The sequence below is a fragment of the Aegilops tauschii genome, chromosome 1, assembly GCF_002575655.3.
Source record: "Aegilops tauschii subsp. strangulata cultivar AL8/78 chromosome 1, Aet v6.0, whole genome shotgun sequence".
Lineage (NCBI taxonomy): Eukaryota > Viridiplantae > Streptophyta > Magnoliopsida > Poales > Poaceae > Aegilops > Aegilops tauschii.
In genome coordinates, this window is record NC_053035.3 from 390785970 (window position 1) to 390804408 (window position 18439).

The 18439-nt window shown below is 43.7% G+C and overlaps 2 protein-coding genes across 2 annotated transcripts; one reads left to right on the top strand and one right to left on the bottom strand.

Moving 5' to 3' along the window:
- The first annotated feature begins 465 nt into the window (after positions 1-465).
- On the top strand, positions 466-2687 carry LOC109751175 (transcription factor ILR3). Its single transcript, XM_020310066.4, has 5 exons — positions 466-878; positions 996-1073; positions 1642-1719; positions 1838-2000; positions 2092-2687. Exons 1-5 carry the CDS (start codon positions 766-768, stop codon positions 2383-2385), a joined length of 726 nt encoding a protein of 241 aa, XP_020165655.1. The 5' UTR covers positions 466-765; the 3' UTR covers positions 2386-2687.
- A 4520-nt stretch (positions 2688-7207) lies between these two features.
- LOC109751184 (delta-1-pyrroline-5-carboxylate synthase 1) lies at positions 7208-15592 on the bottom strand. The gene is made up of 20 exons (XM_020310078.4): positions 15137-15592; positions 14381-14452; positions 14090-14296; positions 13839-14000; positions 13403-13680; positions 12648-12798; positions 12369-12533; positions 12169-12246; positions 12000-12089; positions 11805-11891; positions 11625-11711; positions 11457-11553; positions 11235-11338; positions 10323-10398; positions 9235-9385; positions 9053-9121; positions 8822-8888; positions 8670-8740; positions 7672-7751; positions 7208-7592 (listed from the first exon to the last, which is right to left on the bottom strand). Exons 1-19 carry the CDS (start codon positions 15194-15196, stop codon positions 7673-7675), a joined length of 2151 nt encoding a protein of 716 aa, XP_020165667.1. The 5' UTR covers positions 15197-15592; the 3' UTR covers positions 7208-7592; position 7672.
- Positions 15593-18439: the final 2847 nt, after the last annotated feature.

Below are 18439 nucleotides of genomic sequence, written 5' to 3' on the forward strand. Positions count from 1 at the left end.
CGTGGAAGCAAAACCGTGACTCTCGCGAAAGAAAAAAAAACAGAAAACGAGTTTTTTTTTTCATTTCCGAAAGGCACGGCCGTGACTCTCGATAAAGCACAACCGTGCCTCTTGCGGAAGAAAACCGTGACTTTCGTGAAAGGAAAAAAAAACGCATTTTTCACGCAAAAAAAAAATCCAAAATTTTTTTGATCAAAAAGCTAAGAAATACCGGGGGAAAACCAAAACGTCAAAAAAAGAAAAAACCGTTTAAAAAGCCAAAAACGCGTGCGGAAAAATAAAAAAAAATCGAAGAAAGCGTCCAGAGCGCGACACGTGACGAATGGCTGAGAGCGCGTCAAGTGGCGCTGATCGTTGCGAGGCTCCCGAAAGGAGCCCTCCTTAAAGTTGCTCCCACGCACCGGGCACGGCACCGAGCAACAGAGGGAGAATAAAAGGCGCACGCGTCCCGTCCCACTCAGCTCGCCGGATTTGAATAAGCCCAGCGGCCCAGCGATTGGCCCGCGCCCACGTCGTCGCATCTATCCTCCTCCTCCATCCTCGCGACAACAGTTGCGTGCTGCTTCGGTCGCGCCAAAAGCCAGCGCCCAATATACATATGCGGATTATTGGTCACGACTAGTACTACTGGTTTTCCCCGGCGTCCCGATCTCTTTCGCCCGCCTACCTCCCCCGGCTCGTGCCATCCCCACGCCCGCCACAAGACCGGAAAGATCTGCCCCGGATAGCGGCGGGGAGCGCTCCCGGTCCGCTGGGACTTCGGCCATGAGCTGCGGCGGCGTGGGGCAGGGCGGGTGGCTGCTGGACTACGGCCTCGTGGAGGAGGAGATCCAGGCCTCCGACTTCATCTACATGGTCGACGACCCGCCGGTCTCCAGGTGAGCCAGCTCCCTTCCCTGTTCCCTTCTGAGGTCGGGATTCTTGATGGTGGGCTGTGTTGCTCACTGTCGGTGATCGGTCGAATATTCGGCTGGATGATGAACTTTTGCTTGCAGCGTCATACTGGGCTTCGATGCTCCCAGGAGGGAGGACGCCGCGGCGGCTGCCCAGGACAACTCCGGCGCCAAGAAGAGGTACTGGCTAATAATGTTCTTCTGCTCTACCGAATTTGTTGCGAGTTTTGTGATCTGCTTGCTACTTTTGGTGCTCCTGTTTGGATCATTTGGGCCTCTCTGGTTAGATTGATTGATGAGAAGCGTAGAAGTGGTGGTTGAGAGAAGGCCAGTCTGTCTTTCTGGCCCCCTTTAGAGATAATAGTGGCCACCAAACTTGACTCGCGGAACACTCCAAAAGTGCCCGGTTGTTAGATTGCTGGAATCATCTGCAGACAATTTTGCATCCAATAGATCAGCTCACAGCTAGATAAATTACACAAGGCTCAAAACTTTTGAGACAGGTTGAAGTTAGCTGACGACTTGATATGTCTCTTCCTAGTTAGACCCAATTTTGGAACATCCAGATGTGGCTATTTTCCGCGTCCCCAAAATATAGCCTGAATTCAGCTTAGTAGAAAGCCTGTCAGAATTAGCACGATTAGTCACTGATCACTGATGCTAACTGTCATGCAAATCACGAATCTTAAGACCCAAGCCTACTAAGCATGAGCCTAATCTGAAGATATAATTCTGTATGTATCTGCAGATCCCGTCCAGAGTCGAGCGCGCAGCCCGGCACCAAGGCATGCCGCGAGAAGCTCCGGCGAGACAGGCTCAACGAGAGGTATGTTCCAAAGTTCAGAATTTCACTTCTACGACTGACAGTTACAGTCTCCCACTGCTTCAGTGGTCGACGTGTTCACTGGTAGCCCCACCAAAGCTGATCAGCTCTGATCCACCAGGTTCAGTGAGCTGTGCGCCGTTTTGGAGCCCGGGAAGCCACCCAAGGCCGACAAGGTCGCCATCCTCAGCGACGCCACCCGCCTCCTGGACCAGCTGCGCGCCGAGGCCCAGAAGCTCAAGGCCTCGAACGAGTCGCTCCAGGACTCCATCAAGAGCCTCAAGGTAAACCAGCAACGCGCTGCACTCTGCACCATTCATTCAGCGTACAGAAAAGCTCAGGATCTCATGGTTCGATGTGGCTGTACGTATGCAGTCGGAGAAGTCGGAGCTGCGGGACGAGAAGACGCAGCTGAAGGCCGAGAGGGAGAGGCTGGAGCAGATGCTCAAGGGCGTCAGCGCGGCCGCGGCCGCCCCGCGGCAGTACGTCCCGCACCCGGCCGCCGCGGCCGCGCCGCAGTTCCACCCCGCCGCGGCGTACGCGCACGCCGGCAAGTTCGTCCCGGCGTACGCCGCGGGCTACCCGCCGCCGGCCGCGTTCTGGCAGTGGATACCGCCGACGTCGCTGGACACGTCCAAGGACCCCGCGCACTGGCCGCCGGTCGCGTGATTCATCAGCTCGATGACGCACGCACGGCGGCGATCGTCCGAGGATATGCATGTGTTGAAGCTTGCTCGTACCGTAGAAGTTGACCAAAGCGCGCGCCCGGAGATAACGTCGGGTTTGCTGATGATTGTGTAGCGGTCTCTATGATTGTGCTGTGGATATAATGATCCAGGGCTCGCCTGATGCGGGTTCCTGGTGATCATTGCTCATTGGAGCAGTCTGTGTAACAGCTCTAATGTGATAGCGATGAATATGGTTCATAATTATAGGGTCGATGATGATGCTTATATAGGGAACGATGAAAATTGTGTCCTGCTTTGGATGGCATTAACGCAAATATAAGAAGAATCATGCACGTGCAAGAAAACAAAATGATAATCGAGCTTAACGAAAAAGAGCGCATTGAGTTTTGATAATGCCGCTCTTCTACATTGTAACCCAACTTTACTCAAGCAAGCTTACCGAAGGTGATTATTTACCATCAAATTAGTCCGCCTGGCCCTCAATAGCGCCCTCGACCATTTGTATGTTCCTCACTGTTTCTTCTATCGTGACATTTGCAAGCTTATCGGCGTGGCCGACATGGCTTGCTCTCCGGAGATTCCTTGGTTGGCTATTCGCAGTGAAGTTGGAGTCACTTGCTCGGGGAGGAGTGACAACGATGACAGTTTGTGGACGGCCTTGGCGGTGTTTCTATCCTTGGTGGCATGTGTGGGTCTTGTAGGTAGCCAGATCGGCCGAAGGTGCCCTCGATTTTTTTCTTGGTTTTCCGTAATTAGCCAGGTAATTCTCTTTTGAGCCCTTTGGACTTCTGTTAAAAAAAAGTGACGGGCAAGACGTTCAAGTTCAAGTAACAATCGGTAATGCCCAATAATACTAGACCTTCAAAGAATTACAAATGTTTTACTATATTTTCTAAACTATAATTTTCTACCCCTCTGAATTTAACTGGGGTGGGCCCCATCATCCCCCTATCACCCATCATAATCCCTAGCATCAACTTTTTTGTAAAACAATAAGTAACCTTTTGTAGATGTAGTATTACTCGGGTAATGCCCTAGCCGAGTGGCTATTGCGATCTACAAAGTCTTATATGATGATGGTGTTTGTCAGTGTCCCTTCCCTAAACTGTTGGTTTGGTGCAATTTTCAAGCTCCGGTATGTGGCGTACAATCAAAGAAACAAGACGGCTAGTGTGATTTCGCTCATATTTTTATTTTATCTTTCTGGATGTTTATGTGTTGTTATCTTTTCATTGTATTAATTTCCATTTTTCCTTAATAAACATCAGTTACAAGATGCCCTTTGGGCGTCTTCTCTAAAAACTATGCCAAAAGAGAAAATATGTCATGTGCATAAAAAATAGATAGTAACAATTTATAATGATCCAATGTACACAAAAAGGATTCTACTCCTTTGAATTCCGAATATCATTCATGTTACGTATGGTATGATTTCTAAAAAAAGACCAGTAAACCACCGCTGCCAACGAGCAAGAGAAGATGAGGGGTTTTGTGAACAAACTGTTTGTTCTCACAAAAACAAAGAGAACAAACTGCTTGTTAACAACTCGTATAATCTAGAATTATCTATTTTGTTAAAAAGTTTTTCTCACGTAGAAGATCCCCATATATCGGCTTATTTCTTTGATTAATACACTGAAGAATGCTCTACCAAGTTCAATAGATATTTCAATATACAATGGACAAAAGACACATACAATGCACCATAATACATTAAGGGCGCATGGTTAAATTTTTACTAATAGGATGCTTTGGTTTGCTTAGATTTTTGGATAATTCTGTTGTAACAAAACACTTCCCATAAACACACCAAAAATTAATTAATATTACACCTAAGTACAATTAGGTTTACACCATGTCGTATGGGCATATTTAATACTCCCTCCGATTCATAATAAGCGTCGCGGTTCTATTCAAATTTAACGAAAACCACAACACTTATTTATGGATCAGATGGAGTAACAATAGTCAAGCACATGTTTCATGCTCAGAATTTAAAAAAAATCATGAATCTAAATATTAGAGAAACAAAAAAGTTTGAAATTTTGATTTATTTTATGCGAGAATCTAACAAGTATGAATTTGAATATAATTTAATTAATCAAAATGGATAAATAGATATCAATGTTATTTGAAATAAAACATTTAATGAAGAATTATGAAAAGAAATGATTATTTTTTTTGGACATGTATTAGAACGAGGTTAAGTTTATTATTATTATTTGTGAGGTAGAAATAAGTGTACAACAGTTTTGACAGAGAGTCGAATAGTTGATAAATGATATTTCGTTGTGCTCAACCAAGACATAAAATATAAAGTTAACTATTAATTATATTGTCAAATATATGTGTTTTCAACTCAAATTTTAACATCTTTTTTCTTCCAGAATTAACATGTTCATTGTTAGTTATCGATAGATTCAAATATTTGTAATTAACTAGCATGTGGTAATTAAAATTCAAATAACTATTCAAAATTTCATTTATTTTTGTTTTAAATCAATACAAAGTATTTGCAATCTAATTTATTATTTTATAAGTTATAAAATCTAACAAAATGGTATTTAAATATAATTGAGTTTATCATATTGAACTCATGGATAATACAGTTGTTTGAAAGGGAAAAGTTGAAAAGTAAGTTATGCCAAAAAATATTTTTATCGCCAACATATATGACACTTCACGAATAGAGAACAAACTCCTTAGTTTTACACCTCCCATGAAACAAAACAAAAAAAATCCCGATGCAGCTCCCCTGAAGTATAGCATGCGGTCATGACCCACATGTCTATGACCTAAGGACAACTCCAACCGGCTGCCGCAAACAGACATGGTTTTTGTCCGCTTTTCGTTTGTTTGGGTAGGGCAAAGGGGCGGCGTCTGTGTGCTTCTGTGTTTGTGTCCACAGCACACCCAACCAGCCGACTGCCAAATGTGCATATATATATAAAAGCAACATTGCACATAGTTTTATTACAACCAAATAAATCATGTAGTACTACAATAATAAATAGTTTACAACCAAATAAAAATCATATAGTTGACAACCAAATGAAATTTAAATTGTCGCAAATACATAGAAAGAAAAAGAACTGATACATCAATTTGAAGTTGAATGTGAGTTGCTGAATCACGCATTTCATGATGAAATTGGGTGAATTGTGCAAACATTGCCGGTTCAAGCTCAGGCACGACATTTTCACCCTGAAATTGAAACCCTTGGTCGAAGATTTTGTCCCTACGCTCATCCTCTACGATCATATTGTGCATGGTCACACAAGCAGTCATCACCTCCCATAACTTCTTGGTGCTCCAAGTTCTAGCAGGATACAGAATGATAGTCCACCTAGATTGAAGCACACCAAAAGTATGCTCCACATCCTTCCTAACACTCTCTTGTGCTTGAGAAAACTTAGCCCTCTTCTCTCCTATCGGATTGGAGATTGTCTTCACAAGAATTGACCATTGAGGGTATATACCATCAGCTAGATAGCATCGCTTATTGTAGTGGTGGCCATTGATCTCAAAGTTGACCTCTGGATAGTTTCCCTATGCAAGCCTTTCAAACACCGGAGAGCGCTGAAACACGTTGATATCATTGTGAGAACCAGCCATGCCGGAAAAAAGAGTGTCAAATCCAGAGATCTTGTGAAGCCACAACTTCAAGTATGATAGTGCAACCTTTGACATGCCCCTTGCACTGCCCCTGCCAAGCAGATGGACAGTCCTTCCACCTCTGGTGCATACAATCTATGCTACCAAGCATCCCCGAAAAGCCCCTATCTGCATTGATCACCAACAACCGGGATAGCATTTGGCTGTCTCAGGTACTCGGGCCAAACACTGCTACCACAACCTTGCAGAACTTGTACAATGACGCAAGGCATGTGGACCCACTTATACGGACATACTCATCAATAAAATCACCGAGAATTCCGAATGCAAGCATCCGAATAGTTGCAGTGCATTTCTCATAAGAGGAGAAGCCAACCTTTCCAAGGGCATCCTCCTTGCATACGAAATAATCATCATAAGCCATCACTCCCTCCAGAATACGGTAGAACACATGCCTCGCCATCCGGAAGTGGCACCGGAAATGCTTGGGATTGAATAATGGGGACATGCACTGAAAGTAATCGATGAAGAGTAGGCAATGGTCGATCTCTCTATTGCAATTCAACGCCGGAGCATGGCCCGGGATCTATCCCCTAAACCTCAGTCGGTGCCTAGCAATGTGGTACTCACGACCATAGTCGTAACCACAAAATCCTCATCGTCTGATGAACACATGAAGTTTTTGAAAAAAGAACTCATCCCACTATCTATGATACCCTGCGGGCAAGACGTCGAACACCGATGATAGAAGGTGAGGGGGCGGCGCAGACGTGGAGGTGTTAAGACGACAGCAAAAACAGGTAACCAACATCAACAACAGCGCGCATCGAATGCAGCGTGGAGGTGGGGGAGAGTATGGATGCAGGCAGCGGCCTGGGCTTTGGCCAGGAGGGGAGAATGGGCGTTGTGTCACTAACGAACAAGCAAGGGGGAGGACAAGGGCGGGCGTCGCGTGCATCCGCACTGACGCAAACCCGGCCAAAATTTAGGCCAAAAATGGGTCACAAGCAAAAAAGGACACACGTCCATTTGCGTCAGCGCGTTGGGCCGAGATTTCTGTCTGTCTGCTTGATTTGATTTAGCCTAAGCCATGTTCTATTTAAACCGACATTTCTAGTCAATGTAACCAGGCCGGGAGTACGAGTGAAGGATGGCACGTCCGAGGTGGCCTCAATGCACAACTTCAATAGCAAGAACGACCAATTGCCAATGCTGCTGGATTACCGGGCCCAAGAAACATACTGCTTATAGTATCGGCACACTAGTACCCTCACTCCTACTTCCTCCGTCGGAATTACTTGTCGCAGAAATGGATGCATCTAGATGTATTTTAGTTCTAGATACATCCATTTCCGAGACAAGTAATTCCGAACGGAGAGAGTAGAAGTGCTGATTTGTTTTTATTATAACACCGGAGAGCCGAAGCCTCCAAGCTCATACAAATTGATCCACCGATCCGCCACAATAAGATGGTTTGTACACAAATTAATTGATCCACCGGTTTTCTTTCCTTGGTCTGGTGAGACTCTCATACTTCAGAGGGTTTTCGCGGAATCCTTACCACGCCATTTTCTGAAGTTAACCAAACATGAGAATTAGAAAGTACAGTACTGTAATTCTTAAAACAGAATATGTGAGATCACAAGCACACCTCATTGCAAAGGAAGACTCTTATGGGTGTACTCAACATCCTTGTCACCATTCACCACTTGCCCTTTCCCTCGTAAGAGCCTACATGTCAAAATCAATCAATCCAACAATCAGTATTCTTTCATGTTCATTGCATTTTGTTTCAAAAATAATAAAAAATATTAGCTGTAATAGAACAAGTAATAAAAGACAGAACCACCAGCGCAGTTTTAATATTGAGATGAGTCCTTTTGCTATCAAGAAAGCTAATTATTTAATTGGGAGGTTTATTCTGGCTATATGATTCGTGATTGCCACCTGCTGACTACTCCGACAGTATTGCAGTTGGTTATCAAGAAAGCTAATTATCTGCTATCAAGAAAGCTAATTACATTAGATGCAAGGATGACGGTTTCTTTATTATAATGCAAAACATGACAGTATTGCAGTTGGTTAAAAGTAATGCTTTTGCAGCCATAAGGGCAAAATCTAGCTAGAACAAGCAAAGATTCAAATGACGAACTAACTTGCACTGCATAGTAGAACAACGACATAGCTAAGGGAATGTACAATCACCCAGAAGACATAGCAGTATGGGAGGACATGTTGATCATACTAGCCATGGATGGGATTAAAACCTAAATGCAATTTAAAAATCAGATAGTTTATCTATTTGTTAGTACATCTAAATAGCTACAACTCTTTAATTTGCAGTCCCTAAATTCCTATAGATGGGCAGTTTAAATTACTTGAAGATCAAAACTGGAGTCCAGTTATTAAAATGTTCTTAAATTACTTCAGAACTTAGGCATCAAATGATATCAACTTCCCAGATTAATTTGGAGTAGGTCTGTACTGTTCAATAGCAAATATATTTCATGTCTGTTCAGTAGCTTAGTGACATGATAAGTCTAACATATGATCTTATCCCTACAAAGTGTTGATTGGACTATCAATTTTTGAAGATACAGCAATGGACATAACAAAGGGACTACATAGAATAGCCAGTTAGCAACATACCATCGTGTAGTTAAAAGACCTTCAACACCCACAGGTCCACGTGCATGTATACGGCCTGTACTTATGCCAACCTATTTAAGATATTCCAAAGGATTAAAGATACAGACATAATCGCAAATTATCAAAAAAATAACATATAATGTTAGAAGTACCTCAGCACCGAGTCCAAAACGAGCACCATCGGAGAATCTTGTACTCGCGTTGTATAATACGGCAGCACTATTGAAATTTTACAAGTAAAAAGTATCGTTAGACACTTAATCATCACAGAATATCAAAGTGAAATTTTATCTACAGCTGTAGCACAAACAATGAAATAAGGTATCTGTTGCCTCAAACTGTACAGGATCTAAAATTGAAGACATGGACTTGTTCAGGAATACCTATCAACTTGACGTAGAAAGGTCTCTGCTACTTTATCATCTGTAGTGACCACACAGTCTGTATGTGCACTGAAAATAGGACAAACAACAGAGAGAAATCGGTTAAAACAAAATCTCAGTTTTCCTGAATATACTTAGAAATCGAATCAGGGAGACAGACTATAGAATAACTCTTAAGCTACCTTCCATAGCGATGTATATGGTCAATTGCTGATTGTACATCATCAACTATCTCAACAGTGCAAGCCATAGAACTGTACTCCAGATGTAATGAATCTGCTTTTGGGTAGCCCAATACTTTATGCGCAACAGGCCCGCAATAAAGATTAACTCCTGCGATATATCATTAGTTAAAACAGGAGAATCATCAATCCACATGTTTCTAAAGTATTTTGTTTGACTGAACCAAACCTCACATGCTTTAAGTGGAAGAACAAAAATCACAAGGACTAATAGAATATGATGCACCTAAAATTACAAACATTTACCAAGCTACAACCAATCATCTAGTACTCTGGTAGCAAGCAGCAATTATGCAAAAAGCTAAGGAATTGCATATATTACTCGCTACATTTGTGTCACATTGCAGGTGGTATTTCTATGGCAGTTCTGTTTTTAGGATGGAACTAAGGAACTACTCCCCGCGTCCGGAGTTACTTGTCGCTCAAATGGATGTATCTAGCACTGAAATACATCTAGATACATCCATTTCAGCGACAACTAATTCCGGACAGAGGCCGTACTTGCTAAGTGGTTTATTAGATTTGGCAAGCACAGTGAAGGTAGCTGTTATTCTGATTCAGAATACATTTTTTCCCAAACTGGTATAATCCTGTTTTCCGTTACTTTCATACTAGAAACGAGCAGTTCAAGAGCGCAAAAAAAAAAGAGAGAAATGGGAGAATCGAGTTCAATACACTGCCAGGAAATCCATTGTGAATCCGTGGTTCAGGAGTTACCTATGTAACAAAAATCTCACAGGACAATAGCATCCTAGTTTAAACTTTCCTACAGACCTTGGAAGTTCAGACTACAATTTTAGATGTCAGGTTCTACAAGATTAATGTTTGGCAATTAATTCCTTCTACACGATACTGTTAATAACAAACATAATCATAAGCGGATGATAATACTGTGAAATGTGAATGTAACATTTTCACTCAACTGAATATTAAAAGTGAGTGAAAGATAGTGTCAACTCTTGAATGGACACCATATATGAATCAACCAAAAAAGATACAACTACAGTGAATGAGAGCAAAAGATAAACCTGCTGTCTTGAGTGCTACTAGTATGTCATTAAGTTCTGGAGTCTTCATAAGATCTTTATGAACAAGCAACGTCTCCTACAGACAATACAGCCAAAATCAGTCAACATATAAAAATAGAATGGAAAACTACCATCAAGACAAAAAATGTTAGAAGAAAAAACTACCAAGATTAGTAGGTAAATCTTCTACGGCAAAGAAAAGGGTGATTGATGGGAATACATTGCAATATCAAGAGAGTTATTAATGATTCATCAAGTATAAAACTCAGAAGAGATGAGATTAACAGTGAAGCAGGCATGACACGAACATATGATTATCAATTGCAAACAATATTTTTACATTCAACACTGGGAAACATAAAATATATTGTTTGCATTTTATGTCCTGACACTGAATGTATATCAGAACACGTGAGTGAGCGTCTGATCAGGTTGCTAGCTGGAGCAAGCTGATGTGCTTGCAGGCCCGCCCACCAGCTTTTGAGGCTCAAGCTCCATCGGGTGGGTACTCATGTTTTTCCTTATTCGGGAAATGCCACTAGAGGCTAGCCCCAGATTTGGTCGAGTTGACAGGATCAACAATTTAAATAAGTCTTTTATTGGCAACAGAAAACTGCAGCCATTATCAACAAGCAGAATTTAAAGAATATATATATAGTTCATTGCTTCACGGTAAAAGATGCTCTATGAAGTACTTAAAACCTCAAACCAACAAAACAAGCTATCCAATGCTATTATATGCTACTCCCTCCGTTCACAAATATAAGATGTTCCAACTTTTTCCTGAATTGGATGTACATAGACACGTTTTAGTGTCTTTGTTCACTCATTTCAGTCTGTATGTAGCCCATATTCAAATACCCAAAACATGTTATATTTGTCAACGGAGGGAATATCAAATTAGACAAGTACCATTGCGTTGCAGGCAGCTGGGTAATCAATTTTTGCATCCATCACAATACGTTTTGCCATATCCATGTCTGCTGATTTGTCAATATATACATGACAAACACCATCTGCACAGGGGATGCAAAGACTTATTCAATACAAACTCAAATCTTAAACAGCAGTCTAAGAATTTAACATTTTAGAAAGCACTAGTAGCAGCAACAATAATGTTCATTAAGAGAATACCAGCATGGCCAAGAACAGGAATCTTTGTTGATGATTTGATTTGAGCAACAAGCTTATTACTCCCTCTTGGAATGACAAGATCAATGACATCATCATGCTGTATTGTGTTATATGTTTATTAGGCATATTGGTAGAATAATTATTTAGAAAATAGAAACGAATGCTCACCTTTAGCAAATCCGCAATTTCATCTCTAGTTGTAATAAGGCCAATCAATTTTTCGCCAACATTGTTAGGAATAGCATTGGTTATAACCTGTAAACAATGAATTGATATTTTATAAGGACACTAAAGGCTACAATAGTATACCATGCCAAAAGGAAGCTACTACATAGGAAAAGATAATACCTTATGCAATATTGCGTTTGATCTCATTGCTTCTTTTCCACCTTTTAGGAGAAGACCATTACCACTTCGAATGGCTAAAGACGCAATCTAAACAATGGTGTTCAAACCAAGCTGCTTAATATACTTGAGTACAAACCAAATGCAAGCATGTGGATTATAGAAAAATAACTAAAGGACATCAACAACAAACAATACCTGGACTAAGGCATCAGGTCGGGACTCAAATATAATCAATAGAACACCCAAAGGGCAAGATGTTTTCTCAAGAACTAAACCATCAGCAACCTGAAAAAATAAACCGATGCGTTCAAACATGGAAGCTTTTCCCAGAGTTCCAATGTGTAGTTCAAATATAAGCACTCACCTCTGTCCTTTTCAGTATCTCGTTAATAGGGTCTTCCATATTCGCAAGAGTGCGAACAGATTTGGCAAGGCTTGCTATCTACAAATGATGAATATAAGCTGGATCAACCAATAAATAATATCCAAAAATGAAAAGAAGCAAGTGTCACCTATCTAACAAATCAATTTAGTTCTAACAAGCAAGACTATCCAACTGCCTACCTTTCCTGGTTTCAGAGTCAATCTAGAAACCAAAGCACTCTCATACCCAGCCTCATGTGCTGCTGCTAAATCTGCTTCATTCTCGGATCTAATTAAATCCTCATTTGCCTCTAAAGCATCCGCAACATCTACTAATATTTTCTTGCGCTCCTCTGATGTCAAATTCTGTTTCAAGTATCCATACAATATAGAATCAGTATCACGAACCAGGCAAAAAAGAGCGAAAAGACAGTATGGACCGTTCAATGAGCAGGAAATTTGTACGAGAAAAAAATATACCTGTAGACGCCTTGAACAATCCCGTGCAGCAACAGCCATTTCACGGACACTGGTGTCCTTGGATGGTTCCCACAAACTTGCATTTTTATGAAAAAGAGTACCAATTTTTTCCCCACGGAGAACTTTAACAAGGCTCTGAGATGCACATCCACTTCAAGAACAGTAAATAAGTCAAATTACTCTGCCATTCACCGGGAAAACAAAAATAGCTTGCAAAAAATGGAGTTTACTACTCATTATTTGGGTTCGAAGCATTGGTAGCTCTTTAAGAAAAAAAACAGAAATGCAATTATCAAGCTTCTTTACTTAAAAATAATTTCAGACCATGTTCAGACAGTAAGCATCACAAGAAAAATTACAATAGCATGCAGAGTGCATGGGTCTCAAAAGCAAATACATTTTTCGCAGAGTTCCCACGGTGTTATAATCAGAACTGTTCGTCATTAATATAAAAATAACTAAACATTGGACTTCATATGTTATTTCAGATTTATTGTTAAGATGGTTTAAACTCTCAACTGACTCTTTTAAGGTCCTTGATGAGTGTCAAATTACATGACTTAACTGTAATATTAGCAGTGAATTGATTCAATAAGATCTGGTGTCTATGGAATCAGAATTGCAAGTAGCCAAATGGCACATTACTGCTTGCATATGATGCACAAATAAATACCATAGAATGTGAAGTATATATATGAGCAATGCTAGGCATCAATATTTCACATGCAATAAAAAAAGGCAAATATTCAACTTACCTTGTAATAACAACAGGTACACCACCCGTTGAAGCCCACACAGCAGCTTGGACTTTAGCTGTCATGCCACCTCTACCAACACGGGACTTGTCTCCAAAAGTAATTTCATGATAATGTTTTTCCTTGATATAAGTATGTATTAACTTTGATGAAGGTTCACTTGGTGGACCGCTGTAGAGGCCATCCACATCACTAAGCAGAACAAGGAGATCAGCTTTCAGTTCCAATGCCAGTAGACCTGCCAAACTGTCATTATCCCAGAATATACCAGATGAATCCTGTAACAGAATTGTTGTTGATGAACATCACAATGAAAATGGTGGAAGGTATTGAAACTGGAAAGACATGGATTTTTATGTATGCAAACAATCAAGCTCAAACTGTACAGGTAAGTGCAATATCGCTATTACAGGGTAATGTATTGTACAATGCGCACCTCGTATGGAGCCTTCCTCGTACTGATGGCATCATTTTCATTAAATATTGGAATAACTCTAAGCTCTAATAATGACTCGACAGTTTCGCGAAGTCGCTCCCGGAAATTTGAATTGTCGAAGTCACTATCTGTCACGAGAAGTTGTGATGATGACACATCAAGCTGCAACATGAGAGGCTTGATGTTACAAACAGACACACAAGGTACCAATTTCTTGCAAGTAAAGTTGATGCCAGGCTAAATAAACACACTTGGGTAAACAACATGTCATAGAGTGCCATCAGACCACTCTGACCAACAGCAGCGCATGCCTTCCCATCCAGCTCCATCTGCGGCTTTTGCAGATCAGCAAAGCTGCTATTGACAAGCTTCCGGTACCTGAGCCGCTGTCGCCCCACACCAACAGCGCCTGAGGTGACCATAATCACCTCATATCCTTGAGCATTAAGATCTTTCACCTACATTGTGATTTTGCCGATTCAGGATTCGCCTTAGGCTGCATATAATCACATAGTAGAGAGGTTCAGAGATGAGAATGTTACCTGCTCGCACAGGGCTCCAATCCTGCCCAAAGCCAGTCTTCCATCATTTCTGGTGATAACTGCAGTGCCCACCTGTCATGCAAAAAAAGGAATTAAGAGCAAATAAAAGTGACAGGGACCAGGATTCCATCTACGGCTCCTGTGTTGCATCCCAGAATGGACCACTTCGAGATGAGCCAGCAAAACTGACAAAAGTACTGTTCTGTTTTCCAAAGATAACAGCAAAACACAGTTCTACCCTTTACTCCCTCCATTGATAGACCCGACACCGTAGATTTCCAGGAAAACACGTATCTGAACAATGAATTCAGAAACTAAAGAGGGCCTCCCATGCGATGAAATTTGAGAAACATCCTAGATTCCCTCCCTGCCCTTCTCTCATCCATTTCCATCTGATACAAATCACCTTTTTCCATCTGACGCGAATCAGCTTCCCCCCGAAGCTTTTCCGAATCCTGGTTGCGAAAGGCTCAACACATCCTAGGCGCCTCAAAAGTTTATTAAAGACGAGAACGCTGCCATCAACGCGTCACGGAGTTAAAACCCAAAACCCAAGCATAACCCCTCCATCCCCCCCTTCCACTCCCGTGACCATTCATCCTAACAGCCATAACAAATCACGAGAACTCTATAAAAATTACTCCCCGATTCGATGCAGAGACGACCTCATGGAGACGGAGCAATGCGACGCAGAGCGGCAGCTTAGATCTAGCAGAGACGGGCCAATTAACAAGTCAAACAAACAGACAAATCAACCTTGATGATGATGCGCTTCACGTCCTTCATGAAGCTCCGGTTGAGGTCGGCGCCGGCCATGGCCGCGGGCGGGGTGTGGGCTGGCCTGCTCGGCGCGCCGCCTCTCCCTGCCTCTCTCGCTCGCCCCTCCCTCTCTTATCTGCAGTGTATTTTTCCTCGTCGCCGCAGCCGCGATGTGTGGGGAGGTCAGAAAAGGGAGGGGGATAGAGCCGAGCGGTTTTAAAGGGCGAGGGGCGCAGAAACCCCAGCGGCTCGCCAACGAACCCCGTGATCCTCTGCGTCCGCCGCCGCCGCCAGCCCGTGTCCCGTTGGCGTGCGTGCGTGCGTGCCGCGCGCGTCACCCAACTTCGACGGAGGAGACGCGGGGCGCCTGGCCGTCCGATCTCTCGTGGGATGGAGCGCACGATGCAGCACGTACTACAGGTTTGGTAGGTCGCTCGAGTTTATCTCCTGGCCGAGAGATGGCGTGTGTCTCCTGGAGTGTATATCTCTTCGGGGTTAAGGTTCGGGTCCACGCCTGACACGGGGAACCGTGTGTCGCGTGACGAAACGAGCTGAGTGAAGTCGGGAGTAGAGCTGTGAGTGAAGTCGGAAAACCCTTGAATTAGCGGATCGAACCATCATCAAGTTTAAAATCGGCTCCCTACATTTGCTTCACGCGACCTATAGACATGTTTGGTAGTCAAAGCATGGGGCGTGTTGATCTACGGTCTCAACTTCCTCGCCGACATTGATCGGCACATGCAGTAAAAGACGGCGTTCGTCGGCTTCATAAGGAATTTAACTTCGCAAGGGGCACGACATAAGTGTTCAACATGCCCATGGGCACTGGATGGAAGCCGGTGAAGCGAAACTGATTGAACCTCAATGTGTACTTTGGCATCTCCTACAATGGGTCCCCCGTGCCCTCGACTGATGGGGGGCTAGGCGGTTAGCGTGCCCGGGCCGAGCTCTCCATGTTATCACCAAGACCGGGTACAAGAAGATGATGTTGATCCAAATGGCCATTGTGCTCCTCAGCCACAAGAGAATCGCGCCGAGAGAGAGTTCTGCGATAGGGTATGAGAGTACTCCCACTGGATCAAGGAGAATGCGCTCCATAAGGCTGAATCAACTGTCGACTCTGAGAGCCTCCCCCCCTCCCCCTGCTACTTTGACCGCATGTTTGACGATCGCCTTGGTGGAAATGATGTCGCGCTCACGCTAACCTTAAAAAACGTGGCCTTTTCCACATCAAAGTATGGGGCATGCTGCTCTACGGTCTCAACTTCCTCGACGACATTGATCGACACGAGTAGAAGAAGTCGACATTCGACGGCTTCATAAGGAATTCGGCTTCGCAAGGGCATAGGCGCCAACGTACAAGTACGACATGTTCGACATGCCTCGGGACAATCACGGGATGAAAGCTGATGGAGGAGATGGTGGAGCGAGAGTGGTTGAACCTTGGTGAGGACTTTGGCATCTCCTAGGGGGGTGTCCCATGTGTCCTCAACTGATGCTAAGTAAGGCGGTTAGCGAACTCGGGGTTGGGCTCTCCACGTTGTCGTCGAAACCGGATACAAGAAGTCAAAGTTGATCCACATGGCATTGCGCCCCTCGGCCTCTGGTGGCACGACGTTGTTACCATCACCCATATGGGCTCGATCAAGAACGCCTCCTTCATGCTCACAATGCCATCATACATCGCCCGTATGCCACCATAGATCAGCGCCAACTAGGCGAACAAGGGCACCACCTGAAGGTTCATACGCTCTCTTCACCAACATGCAGCCAACTGCGCAATTAGAGCAACTATACGAGAGTCGCCATATCGAGTCGGTCACCATAATAAGGCTTGTATGGGGACTGCCGGCGAAATGGAGGTCTAGCAGAGTCTTCATATGCCCCTCGACTGCCTATTTTACGGAGGCGGCTGCAAACCGAGGGTACGAGTCTCCATATTTGGAGGTTGGGGACGCTGATATGTAATGGCCTCCAAAAGCAACCGCTCACACGGGGGGGGGGGGGGGGGGGGTTCAGTCCAGCTCTTCCTTTCGCGCGTCGCTTGGTCAATGTCGCTGTCGTCTAAGACTGTTGCTTACTCCCTGCCAATGGTGCACCCGCTTTTTCCTCAGGAAAAGCGCAAATTAATGGATGTCGTCGCTTTTCTCACCCTTTTCACAACCCAGCGCGCCAAATCTGGTCCTTTTTCACCGGAGCGCGCCCATTCGCGCGTATATAAATCTGACCACCCCGCTCGGTGACGCCACTCCACCCTATCTCCCCCCTGTCGCCGCCACACTCACTCCCATCGCACCCCTTCGCATGCGCCACTCCGCCACCTATTGTTGGAAATATGCCCTAGAGGCAATAATAAATAGGTTATTATTATATTTCCTTGTTCATGATAATCGTTTATTATCCATGCTAGAATTGTATTGATAGGAAACTCAGATACATGTGTGGATACATAGACAACACCATGTCCCTAGTAAGCCTCTAGTTGACTAGCTCGTTGATCAATAGATGGTTACGGTTTCCTGACCATGGACATTGGATGTCGTTGATAACGGGATCACATCATTAGGAGAATGATGTGATGGACAAGACCCAATCCTAAGCCTAGCACAGATCGTGTAGTTCGTTTGCTCAGAGCTTTTCTAATGTCAAGTATCATTTCCTTAGACCATGAGATTGTGCAACTCCCGGATACCGTAGGAATGCTTTGGGTGTACCAAACGTCACAATGTAACTGGGTGGCTATAAAGGTGCACTACAGGTATCTCCGAAAGTGTCTGTTGGGTTGGCACGAATCGAGACTGGGATTTGTCACTCCGTGTAAACGGAGAGGTATCTCTGGGCCCACTCGGTAGGACATCATCATAATGTGCACAATGTGACCAAGGAGTTGATCACGGGATGATGTGAGTTACGGAACGAGTAAAGAGACTTGCCGGTAACGAGATTGAACAAGGTATCGGGATACCGACGATCGAATCTCGGGCAAGTAACATACCGATAGACAAAGGGAATTGTATACGGGATTGATTGAATCCTCAACATCGTGGTTCATCCGATGAGATCATCGAGGAGCATGTGGGAGCCAACATGGGTATCCAGATCCCGCTGTTGGTTATTGACCGGAGAGTCGTCTCGGTCATGTCTGCGTGTCTCCCGAACCCGTAGGGTCTACACACTTAAGGTTCGGTGACGCTAGGGTTGTAGAGATATTAGTATGCGGTAACCCGAAAGTTGTTCGGAGTCCCGGATGAGATCCCGGACGTCACGAGGAGTTCCGGAATGGTCCGGAGGTAAATATTT

What these genes read in the sequence shown, in the direction of transcription:
- LOC109751184 (XM_020310078.4), bottom strand. Translation starts at nt 15,196, where the DNA reads ATGGCCGGCGCCGACCTCAACCGGAGCTTCATGAAGGACGTGAAGCGC. An exon ending in TGACTCTGAAACCAGGAAAG is followed by an intron (nt 12,247 to 12,368) that starts GTAGGCAGTTGG and finishes CATCATTTGTAG; the next exon opens with ATAGCAAGCCTTGCCAAATC. An exon ending in TCCTGTTCTTGGCCATGCTG is followed by an intron (nt 11,339 to 11,456) that starts GTATTCTCTTAA and finishes TCCCCTGTGCAG; the next exon opens with ATGGTGTTTGTCATGTATAT.
- LOC109751175 (XM_020310066.4), top strand. Translation starts at nt 766, where the DNA reads ATGAGCTGCGGCGGCGTGGGGCAGGGCGGGTGGCTGCTGGACTACGGC. An exon ending in GACGACCCGCCGGTCTCCAG is followed by an intron (nt 879 to 995) that starts GTGAGCCAGCTC and finishes TTTTGCTTGCAG; the next exon opens with CGTCATACTGGGCTTCGATG. An exon ending in ACTCCATCAAGAGCCTCAAG is followed by an intron (nt 2,001 to 2,091) that starts GTAAACCAGCAA and finishes GTACGTATGCAG; the next exon opens with TCGGAGAAGTCGGAGCTGCG.